The following is a 19,152-nucleotide window of genomic DNA, read 5'->3' on the forward strand; positions in this document are numbered from 1 at the left end:
AAATGTGCCAGCCGTCATTCAACAGGCCACAAAAAAAATATGCGGGACAATGTGTCCCGTCAGTCACCGCGAGAAAGTCACCTGGGGGTAAGAAGCAACAAGCTACCCTTTCAAAACGTACCTACTCCATTTCAATATGTTTCTTCCTATTCCGTAATCTGCAGGCAGACACATTAAAAACATTCTTCCTGAGTGCAGCGCTGTGTCACAACACACGGCTCATCGTCTGAGGAAACTGCTCTCTGATTTATGTAGAGCTCATATTAAAGCCCCGCTGTGCAGCAGACCTCATGCATTATTCACAGTGGCGGCCATATGTGTGTGTTTGTATGTGCTTTATGAATCTGTGTGTGCGCGCGTGCAGAACTCTGTAGCATCTGTATCTGACTCATCACGGGCACAGAGGATTACTAAGCAGAGACAGACAGACAGGAACAGGAAGAGGAAAGCACTGAAACCAAGCATTCAGACGGAGATCATCTCACACGGTTTTTTTTTAGGAAGACTGACGGAGACGGAGAGCGGGATCGTCACGGCCATCTTTATCATCACTCGCATACCTGACCTAATAATCCATGGTACTTTTATTGGAGCGAAAGCCTATCTTTCTCTTTCATTGCTCATTAATCGACTGATTAAACTCTCTGTATCCCCAGTTCATAAAACCCTCCAAACATCTGTGGGCTGACGGATAAAAGATAACAGCAAACAACGACACGTTTGGCCACTTCCACACACAGAAAGTTATATTTCCAGAACAATTTTTGGGAACGTGCAGAGCATATTGCACACATAGCTCAGAGCACACATGGTTTTAAAGAGAGAACTCAAAGTGGCGTTTTGGAGTCATTGGATGTGACTATGTGCAATTAGCACATTGTTTTTATTCCCCCCCCCCCGACCCTCTTTGCAGAGTTCATTTTTAATATTAACGCTGGGAGTTACGTCCTTGATGTTGGCTGATACCCGAGGCGATTGTGCGCGTGCATATTTTCTTTCTGTTTGAATGCGAAGGAGATTCGAACCTCCTGTGCGTGACGTTTCACGCATCTGGCCCTCGGTGTCAGTGTGTCAAACAGGAAATGGAGTTGTTTAATACATCTGATTTGTTCGCGATACCAACATGAGGAAGAGTTGGTGGAGCAGAAACAAAAAACACTGATACTAAAAAGGTCACCAGCACGGAATTAAACTAACAAGACGTCGCTGCTGGAGCTGTAATAACTAAGCATTAATAAGTGAGAATGACTATATAGATAAACATCTGATTAAGTGTGTGGTTCAGAGGTAAAATGGTTGTGCGTGCTGCTCAGCTCCAGTCATGCGTGTCGTGTTGTTTTGCCGGTGTAGCTCAGGTTTAGTGTTTTTTATTTTACAAGAGATGAACAGTGAAGGAGAAGCTAGAGACAATGCAGATGGTAAATTAGTTCGAGGTATCGCAATGAGGTGATACAGAGTATTCACAGTTCGCACATTGATTACAACGAGCAAAGTGCACTCAGTCGTAGAGTGCAGCTCTCCGCCAGATGTGTCTGCAACGATCGCTGCTCTGTTATTTGACTGAATGAGGACTTCAGGAATGCATATCAGCTGCGTCTCTTTGGCACAAACAGAAGACCGTTACTGGAACAATATGTGGTCCGCGAACACGACTCCAAACAGAAGCAGTTGTTTCTCATTCGCGGCCCCTGACCGTTTGGCTAAGAGGAGTGAGTCAGCAGTCAATTATGATAAAATAGTTTTTTTCCAGAAACTGCGAATTCCTGCAACCACGAGAGGTCCTCGAGGATACATACATTCATGAAGGAGCACAACAAAAAATATGGGTATGCCAGATTAGCTGTGTAAAGACAAATAGGCTGATACATGCGCACACACACACACACACACACACACACACACACCTGAACACATAATCTCTCCAAGGATTATGCCTGGCAGATATAATTACATTTCCGGAGTCCAGAGGAGGGATTTTAGACATAAGACCAATCGCCACTAAATAAATTACGAACATGAGACCTGCAGGATACTGCCTCAAATGAGAGTTGTAGATTATTGGACAGTTACAATGCCACTTTGCCTATTGATTTGCTTACCGACCACAGACACATTCAAGACTCACTCAAACGTCCTTTGACTTTAGTCGAGCGCACGCAGTGTATCTCCGTGCTACTGGAGCGCTACTGAAACCGACCTGCGAGAAATTAACCACATTACCAACTGCATTAGACCCCGATGGTGCTGCAAGGGGGTGTTGTAAAACTAAACACAAAAAAACAAGCGGCGATGTATGCAGGCGATCGTCATGAACTCAGCTGGGTTATCACAAGCAGCAGTAGTGAGTGAGGAGTCAGCAGGCAGTCGATGGGAGTGTAAAAGAGGCAATGAAACGGTGTTTTGAGAAAGTGTGATTCACTGCAACCACCAGAGGTTCTTGATCAATCAGCCAGAAGTGGCCGCCCAGAAATCAACCACTTTGCTGCAGCAGAATGTGAGATTAGCCACGGAGAGACATAGAGATGCACGTTCACTCACTCACTCACAATCCCATAATCCTCTTGGCAGAGAGAGGACACATCAGCGTAGACACACACGCATCCCATGACACATTAGGGGTGGGGGAAAAAAAATCACATTATATCGCGATACTCAATGTATCGCGATACTATTGTATCGCTACTTAAGTATCGTGACGATATTGTATCGTGGACCCTCTGGTGATTCCCACCCCTATGACACAAACAAAATAAAAGAGTGACTTACTATGGTGAAGTTCATGACCTTGAGGATCCAGATAGTTAGTGCCAGGTTGATCAGGATCAGGATCATCAGCAGCAGGACGAAGAAGTAAAGGCAGCGTTTCCTCCAGCCATATATTCCCACTTTGTACACTTGTGGTTTCTCTGAACTCTGGACATTGTTCCTATGAGTGCACTGTTCTTGGGTCATCTGAGAAGAGACAGAGAGCGAAAAGAGGAATGAATTATTAGAGCGAAGGAAACAGGAGTCAGTCAGACTCTATTAGTATCTTTCCCTCCGTCTTTCTCACATTTTGCAAGCTGGTTTGCACTGACCGTGTTATTGAATTACACAGTTCTTTTTTGGAGATTGGGTAGTGTGGGAATCAATGTGGATTATTGTTTTATTTGAGATCTTGAAGAGAAGTTGTTGAAAAGTTAACACTGGCAACAAGTTGAAAACACAACATTGACACAACGTCATTTTAGAAAGCTGATGCCAAACATGTTTAAGGATCCAGTAAACACAAAACCACACTACTCATCTTCTTGAATTCTTCCTTTAGCTACGACTTGGTCTCCAGAGAGAAATGTACAACTGCTTCTTTGATAAACGTCGCACCGCGTTAGCTAGTCTTGTCCGACTGTTATGTATTCAGCTATTATTAAAACCATTTGGCCTCCATGTAGGAAGCAGCCACCCACGATTGCTTGGAGATTTGTGATGCGGCTGCGGTCACTGTGTCGAAAATGACCTTAAGATAAGAGATGGGCTACATCTGAACATTAGTACAAATAGCATGCCGTAAACATCCCGCTCACAGCCCCCGCACTCCAATACTGACCAGCCACTCAGGTCGGGCACAATGAAAGACAGTTTAGTTCGCCATCGCATTGATTGATTGCCCCTTAAGTGGTCTATAACTCCATTATACCCCCCCTGCCCCATTGATGCGCTGATAGTGCCGATTAATGATGATTCTAATTGTCTGTCTGTGAAGACGAGGAAGCATTGTTCACTTCAAGCGCCATAATAATGGCCTAATAACTCTGTGGAAAAATACAATTTACTGTCCGCCGTGCTTTGGAGTGCGCGCCTCAGACCACCAAAGCCAATTGTTTTTGACAACCGCACACATTACGCGCTAACTGAAACAAATGGCACACGACAGGGGCCCGGTGAGAAAGTGCTGAAAGCTACAGAGGAGCCTCCAAAGCACCAGTCAGCAAAAAAAAAAAAAAAAGCAAAAAAGGGGAGATGGGGAGGGGGGAATATCATTGTGTATGCTCGGATTTTTATTTTTGTTTGATGGGAGATGCAGAGAGATGAAGCATATCTCTGTGATGTCTGAGCTGATATCAGTACTGTGAGAGTAAACAAAAGGTATATCCTAAAAAGATACTTAAATTAGCGCTTCATACTTGCATGCCTTCACCAGCCAGTCAAGTTGCAGTTCACACCCAAGTCCATACAAAATGTCTCCACAGACATTTGTCATAATTACCATGTTGATTATTACGTTATGTCCCGGAAATGTTCTTCTTATCTCAACAAGACCTCAACCTTTAAGAGTAAAATTCAAAATGTTTTTTCCTTGTGTCCGAGGCATTCCTGAGAAATATCGCTTTCACACAAATGGGACTCATGTACAAACAATGGATAGACCACAAAAAAAGAAGAAAATGCTCATTAGGCTCCTCTAGAAGCTGCGGTGTCCGTTACAGCCGCAACACGAAAGTCTTTGACTAAACCAAGAGAGACTTTGCGAGATCCTCATCAGTTTTATCCCTGGAAAAAAAAATTCTGGCAGTTTCTAACGAGGCTCTCATTTTTAATCTCGCTTGTGAAGCTCTGATATGCTAAGCTTCTCTGCTCAATAGCAAGCAATCATATGATGAGGTAAAGGCCATTGGGTTATTTAAAATCATCTAAATTGATCATCTATATTGATCAGTTCATCAGAGAGAGAGGGAGAGAGATTATGCCATGAAAAGTCTTGACAATGCCAGTCATCTTCTAAACTACCTTGTGTGCAAAAGTTGACATTTTGGCGGGAAGTTTGTGCTTCGGGAAAGCTGATATAATGTCTATGAAGGAGATGATGTCTGTGCTAAAAGGAAAGGGGGTTTGCGCGAATCATGAATGATTCTCTCTGCATTTGTAATTTCAATCTAATTCACCTAATCCTGAATTAAGATCAATACGTTGTTTCATTATCATTTATCCCCCAGAAGTATTTTGGCTCTCGCAGCTAAAAACAGCGGCACCTGATCCTTCAGGTTGTTTGGTTTTGACTCCAAATACAAACATGCAAAGTACAACAAACAGCTGTACGAGCCAAAAGTAACCTAGGCTGTTTGATTAGCTCTTTGGCAAAATCCTCATAAAGAGCCGCAGCCTGTGAGCTGGGATTAATAACAGCAGCTGATCCCGCGTCGCATTTTTCTATTGTTTTCCACCGGCAACCACCTGCCACAACACAGAGCTTCCAAATGCGGCCCGCGAGTCGCGGCAGACACGGCGTGTTCACCCTGGAACGAACCGCTGTCCTGTCAAATCACCCGGTTTGAAGAGGATCCAGTTCAGCCGACGGGGCCACTCTCACATTTGTTTACAGCAAGGAGTTTGATAATGAAAAACCACTCCTAAGATTCAAAGCCTGACAGCCAGGTTTTCCATTTCCTGTGTCTGATTTGTTTTTCTTGATGTTTTTTCAGGTTTGGCTTGACAAGCTCAGATAACTGACCCTGAAACTCATATGGGACTAGAACTTTACATTCATGCGAGTCAAATTTGGTAAGCAGATAGAGCAGCGAGATGATTACACAAAGTCTTTCAAAATTGGAGTTTTGAACAACAGTGTTGACTAGATCCCCGAATTTCAAAAGAAAAGTTAAGATATATATACACACACACAACCTAAAATGGGAAGTATTTTGTAATTTTCTTAATTTTTTGGACACAGCCTTGGAAAGGCAGAGCTGAATAATAATGTTGGCTTGTCTGTTTACTATCACAACTTAAATACTGTATAAATGCAACAGTTATTGTTGCATATTTTATGTGGCAAACAATTGTGGCATTTTGGATGACAGAAGTCAGTTTATGAAATAACACATGCCAATTGTAACACAGTTGTTATTTAGAAAACATTACAGCGTAATTAAACTAGACATGTATCATGTATAATATACTTAAAGTGGTATGTGAAACCCTCAACTAATTGGTTTCACAAAATTTAAATAAAGTACACACTGAAAGATGTCCTTGACGAAAGGAAATGGGGGGAAATAAACAACCGAATACTGCAGACGCTGCCAAACATTTCCAGGTGTTGTGGAGACGTCGGCATCAGCGGCTTGGCAGGAAGAAAACACTCACAGTGACACCAACAAAAGTGTCACCTGCTCACAAGATGGAGGAAGTGTGTGTGTGTGCTCAAGCACTCATGTGCAAATGTGTCACTTCTCAGGTAAGCCTTTATATGACACACACACACACACACACATAAAGTTTAGAAATAATTTAGTGGTACTTTTCTACACTTCCCGTTGTGCTCAGAGTACAGTGGGTTGAGCTATATGGCAGATACCCTGTTGGAGAGTTGTGGTTATAAGCGCTTTCTGGATATGTCATACGTCTCCAAGATGCACGATCCACAGGAGATAAATGCAGTGGAGTAAGGTCAACAGCAGACACTGAACAACCATTACAACAGCAGGGGGTGGTTTAAAAAAACAAAAAACTATGTTGCCATGTTTATAGACACTTTGTCACAGTATGAGCTGGAGGCCAAACAAAAGAAATGACTGAAGGCGAACAAGAATTAACCCGCAATGATGTTCTCAAGTCACATCCAAATGACATCTTGCTTTGTTCTTGTGTGTTAAAATAAATGTTGCATGCATAAGGGATGATGAACTGCAATTTGAGGCTGTAGCGAGCTACAATATCGTTTAAGAGATGGAGACAAATTGTTGCTAATAGATCAGCCTTCAGCTAAGCTGAAACTGTCACAAAGGATTCAAAATATGTTGCAAATAGGCTGTTGGGCCCTTTTTTTATACCCATTACCAGTGTCGTATAAAAGCATAGTGGAATTAGCAATCAGTGGCCGGCTGGCTACTTAGCTAGCTTGCAAATTCCGCCATGCATTCAAGCAACACTGGTAACAGAAAACGATCTGAACTAAGACGTCACTGATGATCGCAATGTTTGTTCTATCACTGTGACAAAGGTTTGTGAAGCATTAAGCTATTTAAAATTAAATTGAGCAGTGGGCAGGTTAGCTAGCTACCTTGCTATTTCAACAATGCTTTCATGCTACTTGGGCTTCAGAAAATTAACCCAACAATGTGGGTGTAAAGGCCCCTCTGGTTTCTACACATATGCTTTATTATACTGTGGATCTACCTTCTCTCACAAAGTGTATCATACATGAAATAAATGCACTGCAGTAATGCAATGTAACTCGTCTCTTCTGTGCTTTCTACAGACAATCCCGCAACGCACAAAGAGTACCGATGGCTTTCCAGTAAGCTCTTGAGCTACAAACTCACTGAGAAAAGTAAATGGTGCTTGGTTACAACCTAAGTAATGGCCACTCTCATAAGAGTGAAGGTGTGTTAAGAAAGCGGGGTTGAAAATCCAGGGAGGAAGAAAATAAGTGGGGAATTGGAGGCAAATCAAATCATTGGTCTTTTGACTCGTTTTCCCTCCACTGCTGCCGTCCAGTGGTGCCTCTTGTTCAGCCAACTACTCATTCAGAAAGTCTGAAGAAAGCCCAATGGTCCAAAAACAAAGTCTGTCTCTGATTAGAGGGAGAAATTAGATTTTACAAAATGTTATTGGTTAATTATGCAGCCAAATAGCCAGGCAGCTCCCCATTAGGACTTTTATAGACAACATGTGGATCAGTACCAGGACCCGGTGGCTGCTGCCAATGGATACGCCATTACTGGGGCTCACAAGCCTCCAAATGTATGAAGATACAAAATGGCCGACAGCCAGTGGCAGTTTATTGGCCGTTGCGATGTGTGGGCGAGTGGAGAAATGTGATCGTCGACTGGAAGGTTATTAAATATTCCACTGGCTGTAGGTTTAGGGTGAAGACATAGGAGCCAACGCGTGTTAGCGCTTCTCTGGTTTTAGGGTTTATGTTGGTCGTACTTCGCTAATAAACAAGTCTCATTTAAACGCGACTATCTCTGTATCTAAAACAAGTATGTTTTTTGGAACGTGTCTGTGTTTGCTGTTCTGAGATGTGTTGGTTTAGTCCCTGTATTGTGCACCCTCCTCACCCATTAACCAGGACTGGAGAGATCCAGTAGTTACTGTCCTGAATTGCTCCCCACGACTCCTCCATTGCCATTAACTGTCTTGTTCCTTCGTCTAAAGAGCCCCTGGAGCACTTGTTTTTTATTGTATTGTATGTTTTTCTCCCCCCCCCCTCCCTCTTTTTATTACCGCTCAACAACAATAACAACAGAGGGTCGCACTGAAGCAATGCAGGCCAGTGGCGGCAAAGACCACAAGAAATCTGATGAAACTGTTACAAAAGCAGCCTCCCCACTAAACTGCATGTAGTTTATCCAGAGGTGTGACCGTTCAGAAGATGGAGAACGGATTACTTTTCATGAAAATGTAATATGCATTTTGTTAGTATTTACAAAGTATATTCAAATTCTGTTGTTTTTCCTTCTACTATTATGGAAATGTCAGGATCTTGTGCTTTCTCTTATGCAGGTCTTAGTGCCTTTTACAAAGTCCAAGCACAGATCAAGATAAGATCGCCTACATTGTTCTGTGAAACACTGTTTTGTTTCAAGACATTTGACAGTGCGGTGAGTCCGGCTGCAGACGTTTAAATTAAACCTGCAGAAAGTCAACTTTTGTCTGTTTAACGGAAATTGCCGCCACACCACATAGACAGCTATTGAACTACGACTACGACTACTACTACTACTACTACTACTACACATGACATTTAGCTGACACTTTTATCCAAAGCGACTTACAATAAGTGCATTCAACCGTGAGTACAAACTCAGAACAACAATAATAATGAAAGTACAATTTATTCAATAAAGTCAAACTACAAAGTGCTATCAGTAAGTGACATCAAAGCGCTGCCTTCCTTTTTAAGGTGTAGTCGAAAAATATGTTTTTAGTTTGCTGCTGCTACTCCTACTACTGCTGCTAGTACCAATGTTGTCTTGCCCCCAGATCTTGGAAGTTAAATGCCAGTAGGGCCAAAACTACAAAAGTTGAAATAAGCAGACATCCTTTTTTTGTCTGCTCACCAGAGCCACTGAGATAAATGCTGGTGAATTTATCGCACTCCGTAAATAAAGCCTTTTTTAACCCTTATTCTTAGTGCACCAGCAGCACCGTCTTTTGTCCCACTTTGTTGGCCCTCATTAACACCGAGGTCACAGTCTCAGCGCAGCCTCGTGAGCGTTGCCTTGTGCGCTGCAGTTGCTTACTGGTCCGTTACAGATGAGACAAGAGTGGCTAATACATTCAGATAGTGCAAAGGTCAGGGAATAACAGTAAACAAATTTAATGAGAGCTCCGACCTGTTCAGGATTTTACAACGCTCCTTTTCAGTGCAAAAACATGACAAAGGAATAAGAAAACATCCAATTTCACTGGTAAACTCTGCCGTACAGGCGTGAGGCCATGCAGGCCCGGGGCCAAGCCTGACTGCGTGGCATAATGAACACTTAGACAGCTGAGTGACTTTGGGCTATTTGGTTTTCTTTTTAATCGAACGCAGGAAAGCGCTTTTTTTCCCTTCTCCCACCTCCTTTGTGTTTTGTAAGTGGCTTTAGCATGCTTGTCAACAGCATTGTTGAGCACATGATTAGGATAACTTAGCAAAAGTATGCGCTTTTTAGGCCCCGTGTGTCAGATATGATACTGAACTGGAGATGAGGACAGAGAAGTCACAGCTCGGGCTGTTAAAATTCATGTTTTGAAGCACTTTATTTTTGCAGGTCATGTCAGCAGTAGAGAGCCTAGGGGTTAAAGAAGCAGCCTTGCCACTTTGAATACCAACTTTATGAAGGCGGGAAAGTGTGTGTGTGGGGGGAGGGGTATGTGTATTTCTGGTCCATTCCAACTATTTCCAAATATAGATTTAGTCTTCATTCGTAGCGGTTATGAAACGTTGTACTCCAAGTCATCACAGGTCCACTTGGGTCGCTGTAATTGAGAAGTGACCAGGGATCCAAGTCAGCCCGGGTCCCATGCAATCTGAGTTAGTCAAGTAGGTCTCTGTACTATAACCACTGGTCCAAGGTCTGTTTATGTCTAAATATCTGATACCCGAGTGGACCCAAGCGGTCTCTATCAGCTCAGATCCTGACAGAAGAATAACATGTTTCTTGGGGCAATCGGGGTGTGAAGTGTAGCCGCAAGTCCTACACACAGAGACTTATGGAAAGCTTCTTCCCTCAGACCATTAGGAAGATGAACAATACTAAAGAAATCTGCACTTAATCTTCCTCTGCTTATTATTAATTCACATTAGCCTTTGAGCACATCCTCAAGGGTATGCCAACTCATGCATTATACAGATAATTCCTGATGAATACATCTTTGAATCATGTCTTCCATTTGTCTAAGAACTCAACGACGGCACGTGAACCTGAATGATGGTCTGTAAACATTAGTTTTACTGCTCATCACTGTTCTCTCTTCTAAATTAGTTTTTAGACTATGTCACTAAAAAAAAAACATGACTACTCAGAAAGACTACAATGTTACCATTTCTGTTAAATACCTTATTTTCTTGATTTTGTTTTGCATTTGTGAAACTGTACCTCATCTGATATTAGTTTATAAACTATGTAAATAAGGACACAAATCATTCTTTCATCAATCCAAAGCGCTTGAGCCTCAGCTACGAGCAGCTGCGTTGTGTTGTTCAAGTCATACAGACAAAACAAAAAAAATCGAATGAGTCAAGAAATTTTGGAAAGAGACAATTACACCGTCAATAACAAAGAAAATAATGAGTCCCCTTGACAGATTAAGGGAGACATGGCTTGCAAGAAAAGGCCTGGGCACTTGAAAATAAGCAAAACAAATCAAAACAATGTCTTGGGTTTGTGCTGAAGAGAGATGTGAAGAGTTCTGTTGGATCAGATCCAGCAGTGACAGGGCAGCAGCCGCTCGCCTTGGTCCCGGGAGAGAAACAGTGATGCTAAATTGCCTGTCTCCCTTCCTTGCTCTCTCTCTCTCTGACCGCCATTCCCTCTCTTTTTATTTCTCTGTATCTCCCTGCCTCTCCCCCTTCACTGTGAGAGTCTAACATCTTAATCATAATTGTGTCACGAACCATAAACACTCATACGCTTGGCTGTGGAAGCAGCCTTGGTGGAAGTAATGGTGCTGAATAATAACAATAACTTTATTTGAAGAGCACTTCCGCGAGAACTTTTTACAGCTTATTTGTGTTTACATGCGATGAAGAACGACGAGGCGACACGTCGAGAACAAGAACGATCCCGTTTCGGGAAGAGCATTTGGAGGAATTATGGAACTCTGTACAGATTTTGCAAATTTCTTGGAATCACAAGTGATGAAACGTGGACTATTTCAGCTTTAGTCTCGCTTAACGTGACTGATTTTTAATGGTGATTTACTGTCACGGTCATGAATGTCACTTCAGGGAACGTCACACGCTGAAACTCTTGAATATTGTAAGAGAAATTCACGGGCGCTGCTCTATTTGGGACAATCAGAGAACTTAAGAGGTTGTTATTGGGAGTCAGAAATAACTCAGTTGAGAACTTTCTGCTTGTTGGAGACTAGAAATAGTGATGTAGCTTATTGTAGTTCCTCCAGCAGATCTCAGGAGAGAGAGAGAGACAGAGACAGAGAGAGATAGTGGACAGATGAACTAATGCTGCACTTCCTATCCAACCCCACGAGAAACTCTCGAGTAACAGATAGCCATGATGTTTTTTATTCACTGCATCATGGTATAAAGCCTGTGGAATTATGAAGAATTAAACCAAATTCAAAATTAAATCCTTATTAAAATGTGTTGTTTTCAAAGAATGCTATACCAAAAAGAGAGGAGTTACTCTACACAACTTTTATCTTTTACCGTCCACCACATAAATCCCAGTCAACCAAATTTGAATCGATCAACACTGACATCTGAGAACTAATAGCTTGCTGGGAAAAAAAATATTCAGACTATAAACAATCAATATTTATGGACATGGTGAAGAGGAAAATATAAGGCTGTTCTTGCATTTAAAAGGTTGCTGTGAAGCTGCCGCCTCTGCACTGCAATGATAATGTCAAGTCAATTTTATTTATATAGACCAACATTTTATAAAAGTCAGAGATTCACAATCTGTAAAGATTGACGACTTTAATCTTGACCTTGTTCATTTAAACATTTATTTGTCTTGTAAATGTTGTACTGTGTAAACCACTGTTTTCCTTAACCATTACCAAGTAGTTACTTTGCCAAAACCTAAATAAGTATTTCACAATCATATCCTTAACCAAGTAGTTTTGTTGCGTAGACCTTCACTAGAAGTTGTCTGAAGTTAAAAAGGGAATTAGCGTGATGTCAACTATGAAATATGCGAGCACATTATAGTAGATAAATACTATTGTAATGAGTTTAAGTATGAACATTTTGGGAGTGGGGACTAAAAGAGTACCATGGATTACATAGTATGTCATAGTTTTACATGTATTTATAAGATCAAGCTATATTTGTGTCTAATTCTCACTCCCTCGATAGAGTCATACACTACGCATTGTATAAAACAAGCTCTTTTTTTTAAAACCACCCCAATGGGGGTCATGAGCTGAAATGTCTTCGTTGAGTAAAGAGCAGACTATTCCAGTAAGCCAGCTGGTGTTTTAAAGCTATTTTTAACAACCGTGTAAAAGGTTCAGGCATGTAAAAGCTCCGGGACGCCACTGTATCATAACTGAAACTATTTTCGGATGCAGTTGCAGGTCGAGGGGAAAGTTCTGCTCGGTGCTGTTAGATTAAATCCTTTCAAAGTTGAGAAGTAGTTGATTCAGTGCCACAGTCCTTCCTCGGTGTTACCTTAGAATAACACAGGAATTAATGGTGAGCCAGAACATATCAGACACTTTCGACTGGCTTAGATGCCTTTTCCGTTTGCGGGATCTCTCCGCCTATTGGACTCTGTGGGGGATTTTTCAGAGGAAGCTTGTGGATTTTCTGTGTCTCAACCAGATGGCATATAACTTTGTTTTCCAAAACCGCAGTAAATAAATATTAATCCCACAGCCAAAAGCAGCTTCCTGGAAACAGATCCTTGGAAGCACGTCTGTGGGGTTTTCTTTTGAGCTCAGCAGGGGTGTCGGTCTACCGACCAAAAACACTCTCTGCGGCTTTAAATCAGTTTATCTGAACAGCCGTAATCTCCTCAGTGGAGAACACATTTGCCAATTAAGTTAATTAAGTCACATTTCAGCCTCGTTTGATGTATTTGTCAAAAGACAGAAATGCAAACAGATGATCACTTCTTTACTTGAACGAGTCCAGTAATCAATACACAGAAGCAGTTAGGCTTTACCCATAAAAGAGAAGATAAACTCCTTCAGCCGTCTGTCCAGTGATGACTGTCTGTATGACTGTCAGGTGGTTTAGATACTTGATGAACCAAGTTTGTTGTGGACTTTAGCTTTTCCTAATTAAAGGTGTGTTTAATAAAACAAGTCACAAGGTAATTAATTTCATTCCCGTGTTCTGGATGCTATGTAGGTTGCTTCAATATGGCCGTCACCTTCCTTGTATTAAGGGAACTTGTACCACAATGAGCAGGACCCACAAGGAAACACAGGGCGAGGTAGTTTGTTCCAAATAACGAGGTTTACTGCGGTAACCATCAAAAGGATTTACTCTGGCAAACCACTCACGGACACCAAGAGAACATCAAAAGACAAACTGGCACAGGACAGGGCGTTTACACAGACTAAATACACAAGGGGACGAGACACAGGTGCAAACAATTAAGGGCGAGGCTTGCAATCAAGCAGGAGGAGGGGAGGAGTCTGGAACGAGCGACAAGGTGATTGAGAGACAACACAACAGAAACAACTGGGAAGAGACCCGGGGGAAGACCCAGGACACGCTGGAGGGATTATATCTCCCGGCTGGCCTGGGAACGCCTCGGGATCCACCTAGAATGGGCTGGAAAATGTTGCGGGTGAGACGAGAGCCCGGGTCGGCCTGCTGGGCCTGCTGCCACCGCGAACCGACCCCGGATAAGCGGTGGAAAATGGACGGATGGACAACAGAAACAGACAGAACACAAAACTACCCAGGAGGTCTGGGCGTAACAGCTTGTGCGTGAGTATTTTTGTTTCTTCCTGACCCACCTACAATCATAAGTAGAATCAAATAATCAGCACAACACCCACCTCTGTGTTACTTTTGCCAAACAATAAATCCAGCCTGAGCTTAACTTTCAGAAAACAAGCTGCTACCAATGCATCTTCTGCGTGAGGATGCTGCATTTCTACTCTTTGAATTAGTTGGTGCTAGCAGGGTGCTAGCAGGGTGCAACGGTGCAGCTGCATCTACCGGCCAATCCTGCGGCGAACACTTTAGGCAGCTGCACCTGCTCCAATATCATCCCCCCCACCCACAAAAAAAGAAATGGTTCGCAATATGACACAGTCAAATAGCTAGTTTAGATAACTAACATCATAAGCACACTGCTGGCCCGGGCTGGATAATCCAGTTTACGATCCGATGTTTCTCCAAGATCGTTTTTTTTTTTTTCAAATTGATACGAATGTTCACTGCGGGTGAAGAGCCAACCGCTGTCAACTGAGGCGGCAAATAGGCCTCTGCAGCCTTCGGTAAGCGCTCCCCGTTGGCCAATTGAGCATCTCCAACTAAGAGCTGACTATCAGCATCGTGCAAAAGAGAGAGAGAGCTTATTCTCCGATGAAAGAACAGACCTGAGAAGTAGCTGGACTGGTTTTATGATCTTTCTATTTGACACACTATAGTATCCTCTACATAGAATATTCTCTAAATTAAAGTAGTAAACAAAAGGAAATCCAATGAAGTGAGAACCAGGAGAACTTCCTTCCAGCTGAGAAGACAGAGGAAAAGCCACAGGACATGTAGCATGGCACATCTTGAGCTGTTTATTTTCCAACGCGGCAAATTAATAAGCCTTGTATGATTACAGACGGACGCTCGATTCATAAACTGAAGAAAGTGTCTGAAGGGACACTCTCAAAGCATCGAGCAATACCAATTGGTCAATACTTTCCCCCGTGACTGTCGCATGAAAGCACATTCCATTTATTTTTCGAGGGTGCTCTTTCAAAAGAGCACTTTTTATCCAAAGTGCCTCAGAGGGAAACGAGTCCTGTGGTTTTCCAGCACAAGTGGGCACATATAAAGAACTCTGTGAGCCTGCAGTGCTGCACATGAATGTACAATGTAAATGCTGCACATGACAAAAGGGAATATGGTGGTTTACAATGGGGCTGGGTAGGAAGGGCAATGCACGTTAGCAGCACGGCAGTGTAATTTAGTAGTTAGATTTAGAATTATCGACAGCTTTCTGCAAGAAATACAGTGAAAAGTGAACATTTTATTCAAGTTTATATATATGTAGTAGCAGTGTTTCCTGTACTCAAACAAAGTCTCTCTTTTAAAAATGTGTGTGTTTGTCCAAAAAATATCCCAGCAACATGTTCTATTCTTCATTATTATCTTATCATTAGTATCACAATCACATCATTAAGTATGAAATATATACATTGAAGAACAATGAAGGAAATAATTGAATCGAGGTTCGGACAAGTTAAATAACTATTCAGGAAATCAATGTTTAGTAAAAGAGGAGCGCAGTGCGAGTCTTTGGCTTCAAGGGCCTGAAAAAAGCAGCAGAGGCGTAGAAAAAAACGTCCATCTGGGATCTCAGGATATCTTCAAGACAATGGTGAGATGCTGGGGTTGTCTGGAGATTTTACCTCCCTGGGTGACCATCGTTTGAAGTTTCAGTTCAGTTTTAACTGTTAGCTGAAACCAGGTTGAAGATTATGACACGTTGACATGGGATTGGTAGTAGGAGGATTTGTCTGCTTACTTTGAAGCTGTGGAGTGGAAATGTGCTTTGAAAAAGTTGAGTGGGAGAGGATTTAGTCAATCTCAATACCCAGAGACTGGAAATGTGTTACCTGTTTCACTTCCCATCTTGTAAACTCACACACAGAAATGCAAGGTGTTTCATCCTCCCGTGTGTACTCCATCCCTATACCTGAAATCCATATACTTAATTTATTACACATTGCGCTGTGTTGTCGTTGACTGTTGATTGTTGTTTGTCTCGTCTAACGTCTCATGTCTAATGTTGCACCTTCCGCCAAGGTGAATTCCTCGTTTGTGTAAACATTCCTGTCACTAAACGGTTTCTGATTCTGATTACGCTCAAGCTAGGGGTATATTTAAATTCAGCGAAGTCCAGTCAGAGAGATTTTCCTCATGCAAAGGTCCCATATACTGTATGTTGAAGTAGCAACAGTTGTATTAACGTCTGTATGGTGTCAACAACTGACTGAAATCAAATGAACGTTCAATTGGATTTATAAACAATAGTTATTATCAGATTTCAAATTAAACTGATTCTCAATCAGTTATAGATATGGTCGGAGACTCGGTTCGCCTATTAGTGACCCTCTCCGTTAGAGGAAGGGGTTAAGTCCAAAAAAGGAACTGATCGATGGCGAGGTCAAACGTGTATCACTATTGATGTAGTTTATCCTTTTCGGAGAGCGCTGAAAGGAGTGAAGAGACTATGGACAGACATGGATGTGGCGGTACAAGTTCAGAGTGAGACCGGGTTATTCTGACAGATGGTTCCTACTCCGGGGACTGCTGATGAGATTCAACTCGTGGTACAACATGTGCATCTGGAGTTCGAACTAGGTCAACGTTCGTGATGTCCAGCTCTCCTCGCCTGCGTATCAGGATGTTTCATGTGACGGATAGTTTCATTTTGGTCAAAACCTCTGAGCATAAATTACCTCCGGCCGCCAATTCACGAGGTGACTGATGACGATTTGGACTTCTCTGCACTTCAAACGTGGTTTGCCGGGTAAACATCTGCGGCATTCAACGCAAGCTATCATCATTATAGGTTCCTCGCCTGCAGTTGTCCATCTTCTCTGATGCGTGAACATGTATTGGTATGCACGTCCATGCGTTGCTAGAAAGTCTAGGACTATTTAGAACAACCATTTTTATTGCGAGTGCCAATCGGACATGCTACTCTCCATTAGGGATGTTAAAAAAAAGAGAAAAGGACGAATAAATATAGAGAGAGAGAAAAACTGAGAAATGAGAGGCAAAAGTGGAAGAGACAGAGGGAGACACACTAGGAGAGAGAGAGAGAAAGAATTTGCCAAATGAAAAAACAAAAAAGGGACGGAGGGGAAGAGAGGAGAGCGAGTGCACTTTAGAGGAGAAACCATGAGACAGAATGAAAGAGACAAAGAGGGAGATATAAAGATAAAAATAGAGAGAAATAGATATCCGTGTGTTCCAAAGAAAAGTGGAGAAACAAAGAGACCATGACCTTGAAGCTGAAACAACTTAGTCTGGATTAAACGCAAGAGATGATAACACAAAAAAGGGTGTACTCAACAAAGAACAACATCACGTAACCCCAAGTAAGGTTGTTGCCTAAGGTTAACCACATGAAGGACGCGTCTGCAGTCCCCACGTCCGGCACCATCACCTCGCAATATCGAGACAAGCAGTAGAAAACGTGGACTATGTCATCCATTCACGACAATGCGGCCTTATGGCCACCGAGAACAAGAGATATCTCGTCAATAAGAATGTTATGCAGGGGATGTCAGTTGCGCTGACCTTTGACCTCCAGTGTTGCATCAGTTCATCCGTGAGTCTAAGTGGATGTTTGTGCCAAATTTGAAGGAATTCCCTTAAGGCTTTCCTGAGGCGCACAACCCGAAAGCATAATGCCTCCAACCACGGCTATGATTTAGAAACCTGCTGGTACTAATGGATCAGAGATTCACGAGCACTGAAAACCTCGACAGAAATACACAGAAAAACATCCCAAACCTCACCTCTCCGAGAGGACAAACTACCCCCCGAACAACTGTTGTTTGCGCCTGATTGGTACTAAAATATGACAACCACCTTGCCAACTAACAGAAGACTGTGAATCCTTCTGCAAACTAAACTGTTGAGCCAATCGGCCTCAAAGTCGTGTGAACAGCAAATTCAAGTCAATTCACCTGAAATGTTTTCTTCAAAAAAGTTCTCCGTCATCACACTTCACTTCGCGCCAGTGTTCAGCGTGTAGGATCTCAACATGAACTAATTGTATCTGCGGCGGCTCACTTATCTACAGAAGGAAAGAGGTGCACCAACAGACAATGGAGTAAGCTGAGAAACACGAGCCACTCACGTTGAGCTTTAGCCGTCTTTAAAGTGATGAAGGCAGAACTTTTCCCTCTTGGTGGAGAGACAGAGAAGAAGAGTGCCTATTCATTTCATGATCAGGAAGCAAAGAGGAGACGTCACAGGAAGTGGAAGCCAACCGGCTCGGACGTGTCCAACTCGAACACTGAGCAGCCTTTTATTCCCGCTTTAATGTTCAAAAACTCTTTATCTTCTTCATACCGTCTGTCTGAATAGACCTGTATTCGCCCTCTGAGGCGCGACGTGTACTTCCCTCCAACTGATGCAACCGTAATTCAACTGGGACACATTTGATGTCCGTGTTGTATCGTCGTGACATAAATACCGACGGCTCATTTGAAGGCAGGCTTTCTGAATATGGGCGTATGTGTGTATTTCTCCATGGATTGAGTGTTTAGATACAGTATGCTCACAGTATTTAACAGTACAGCATAGACCTGATTTGTTGTTTTTTTTAAAACTGAAGAAAAAAAAAATCACTATTTGCAATTTGGGACCTTTCAGATGGCAAATTGCAAATCACCAAATCAGTGCTTACTGCGTATTAGCAATAACACATTAAAACTGGAGTTAATGTATTGCGAGAAAATCTTTCACTCGCAATAGTTTGGTGACGTAAACATAGAGGAGTTTAATTTTTTGAGTTCTGATCCTGATGCAAACAGACTGCAGCTCAAACTTTTACCCAAACGCCTGACTTCATGTTCCCACTGTGAGCAACACGATGAGCAGATTGAAACAGACACCACAGGCCCTTTGCCATCATTGTGTCAACAACCAATCAGACCTTTTCAGTTTGTGTCATTCGTCTGATGAACAACAGCTTTTTTCTGTCGGGAGTGTGAAAAAAAGTTGTTTGTTAACATTAAACTTCCAACTTATGAGAGCCCCTCAATTATGATGGATGGGTGTGCTGATGGGGGTCT

The 19,152-nt window shown here is 42.4% G+C and overlaps 1 protein-coding gene across 2 annotated transcripts in view; it reads right to left on the bottom strand.

Annotated features, from left to right (window-relative positions):
- Positions 1-19,152, bottom strand: part of sgcd (sarcoglycan, delta (dystrophin-associated glycoprotein)) — a 239,490-nt gene that overhangs the window by 89,195 nt on the left and 131,143 nt on the right. For both annotated transcript variants that reach the window (XM_068601227.1, XM_068601225.1), the window contains one exon: positions 2,767-2,952. In XM_068601227.1, the coding sequence (XP_068457328.1) occupies positions 2,767-2,952 (186 nt within the window). The remainder of the gene's footprint in view (positions 1-2,766; positions 2,953-19,152) is intronic.

This window comes from Clinocottus analis, unplaced genomic scaffold (genome assembly GCF_023055335.1).
Source record: "Clinocottus analis isolate CAN_PGR_092001 unplaced genomic scaffold, fCliAna1.0.p SCAF_5, whole genome shotgun sequence".
NCBI classification, from domain to species: Eukaryota; Metazoa; Chordata; class Actinopteri; order Perciformes; family Cottidae; genus Clinocottus; species Clinocottus analis.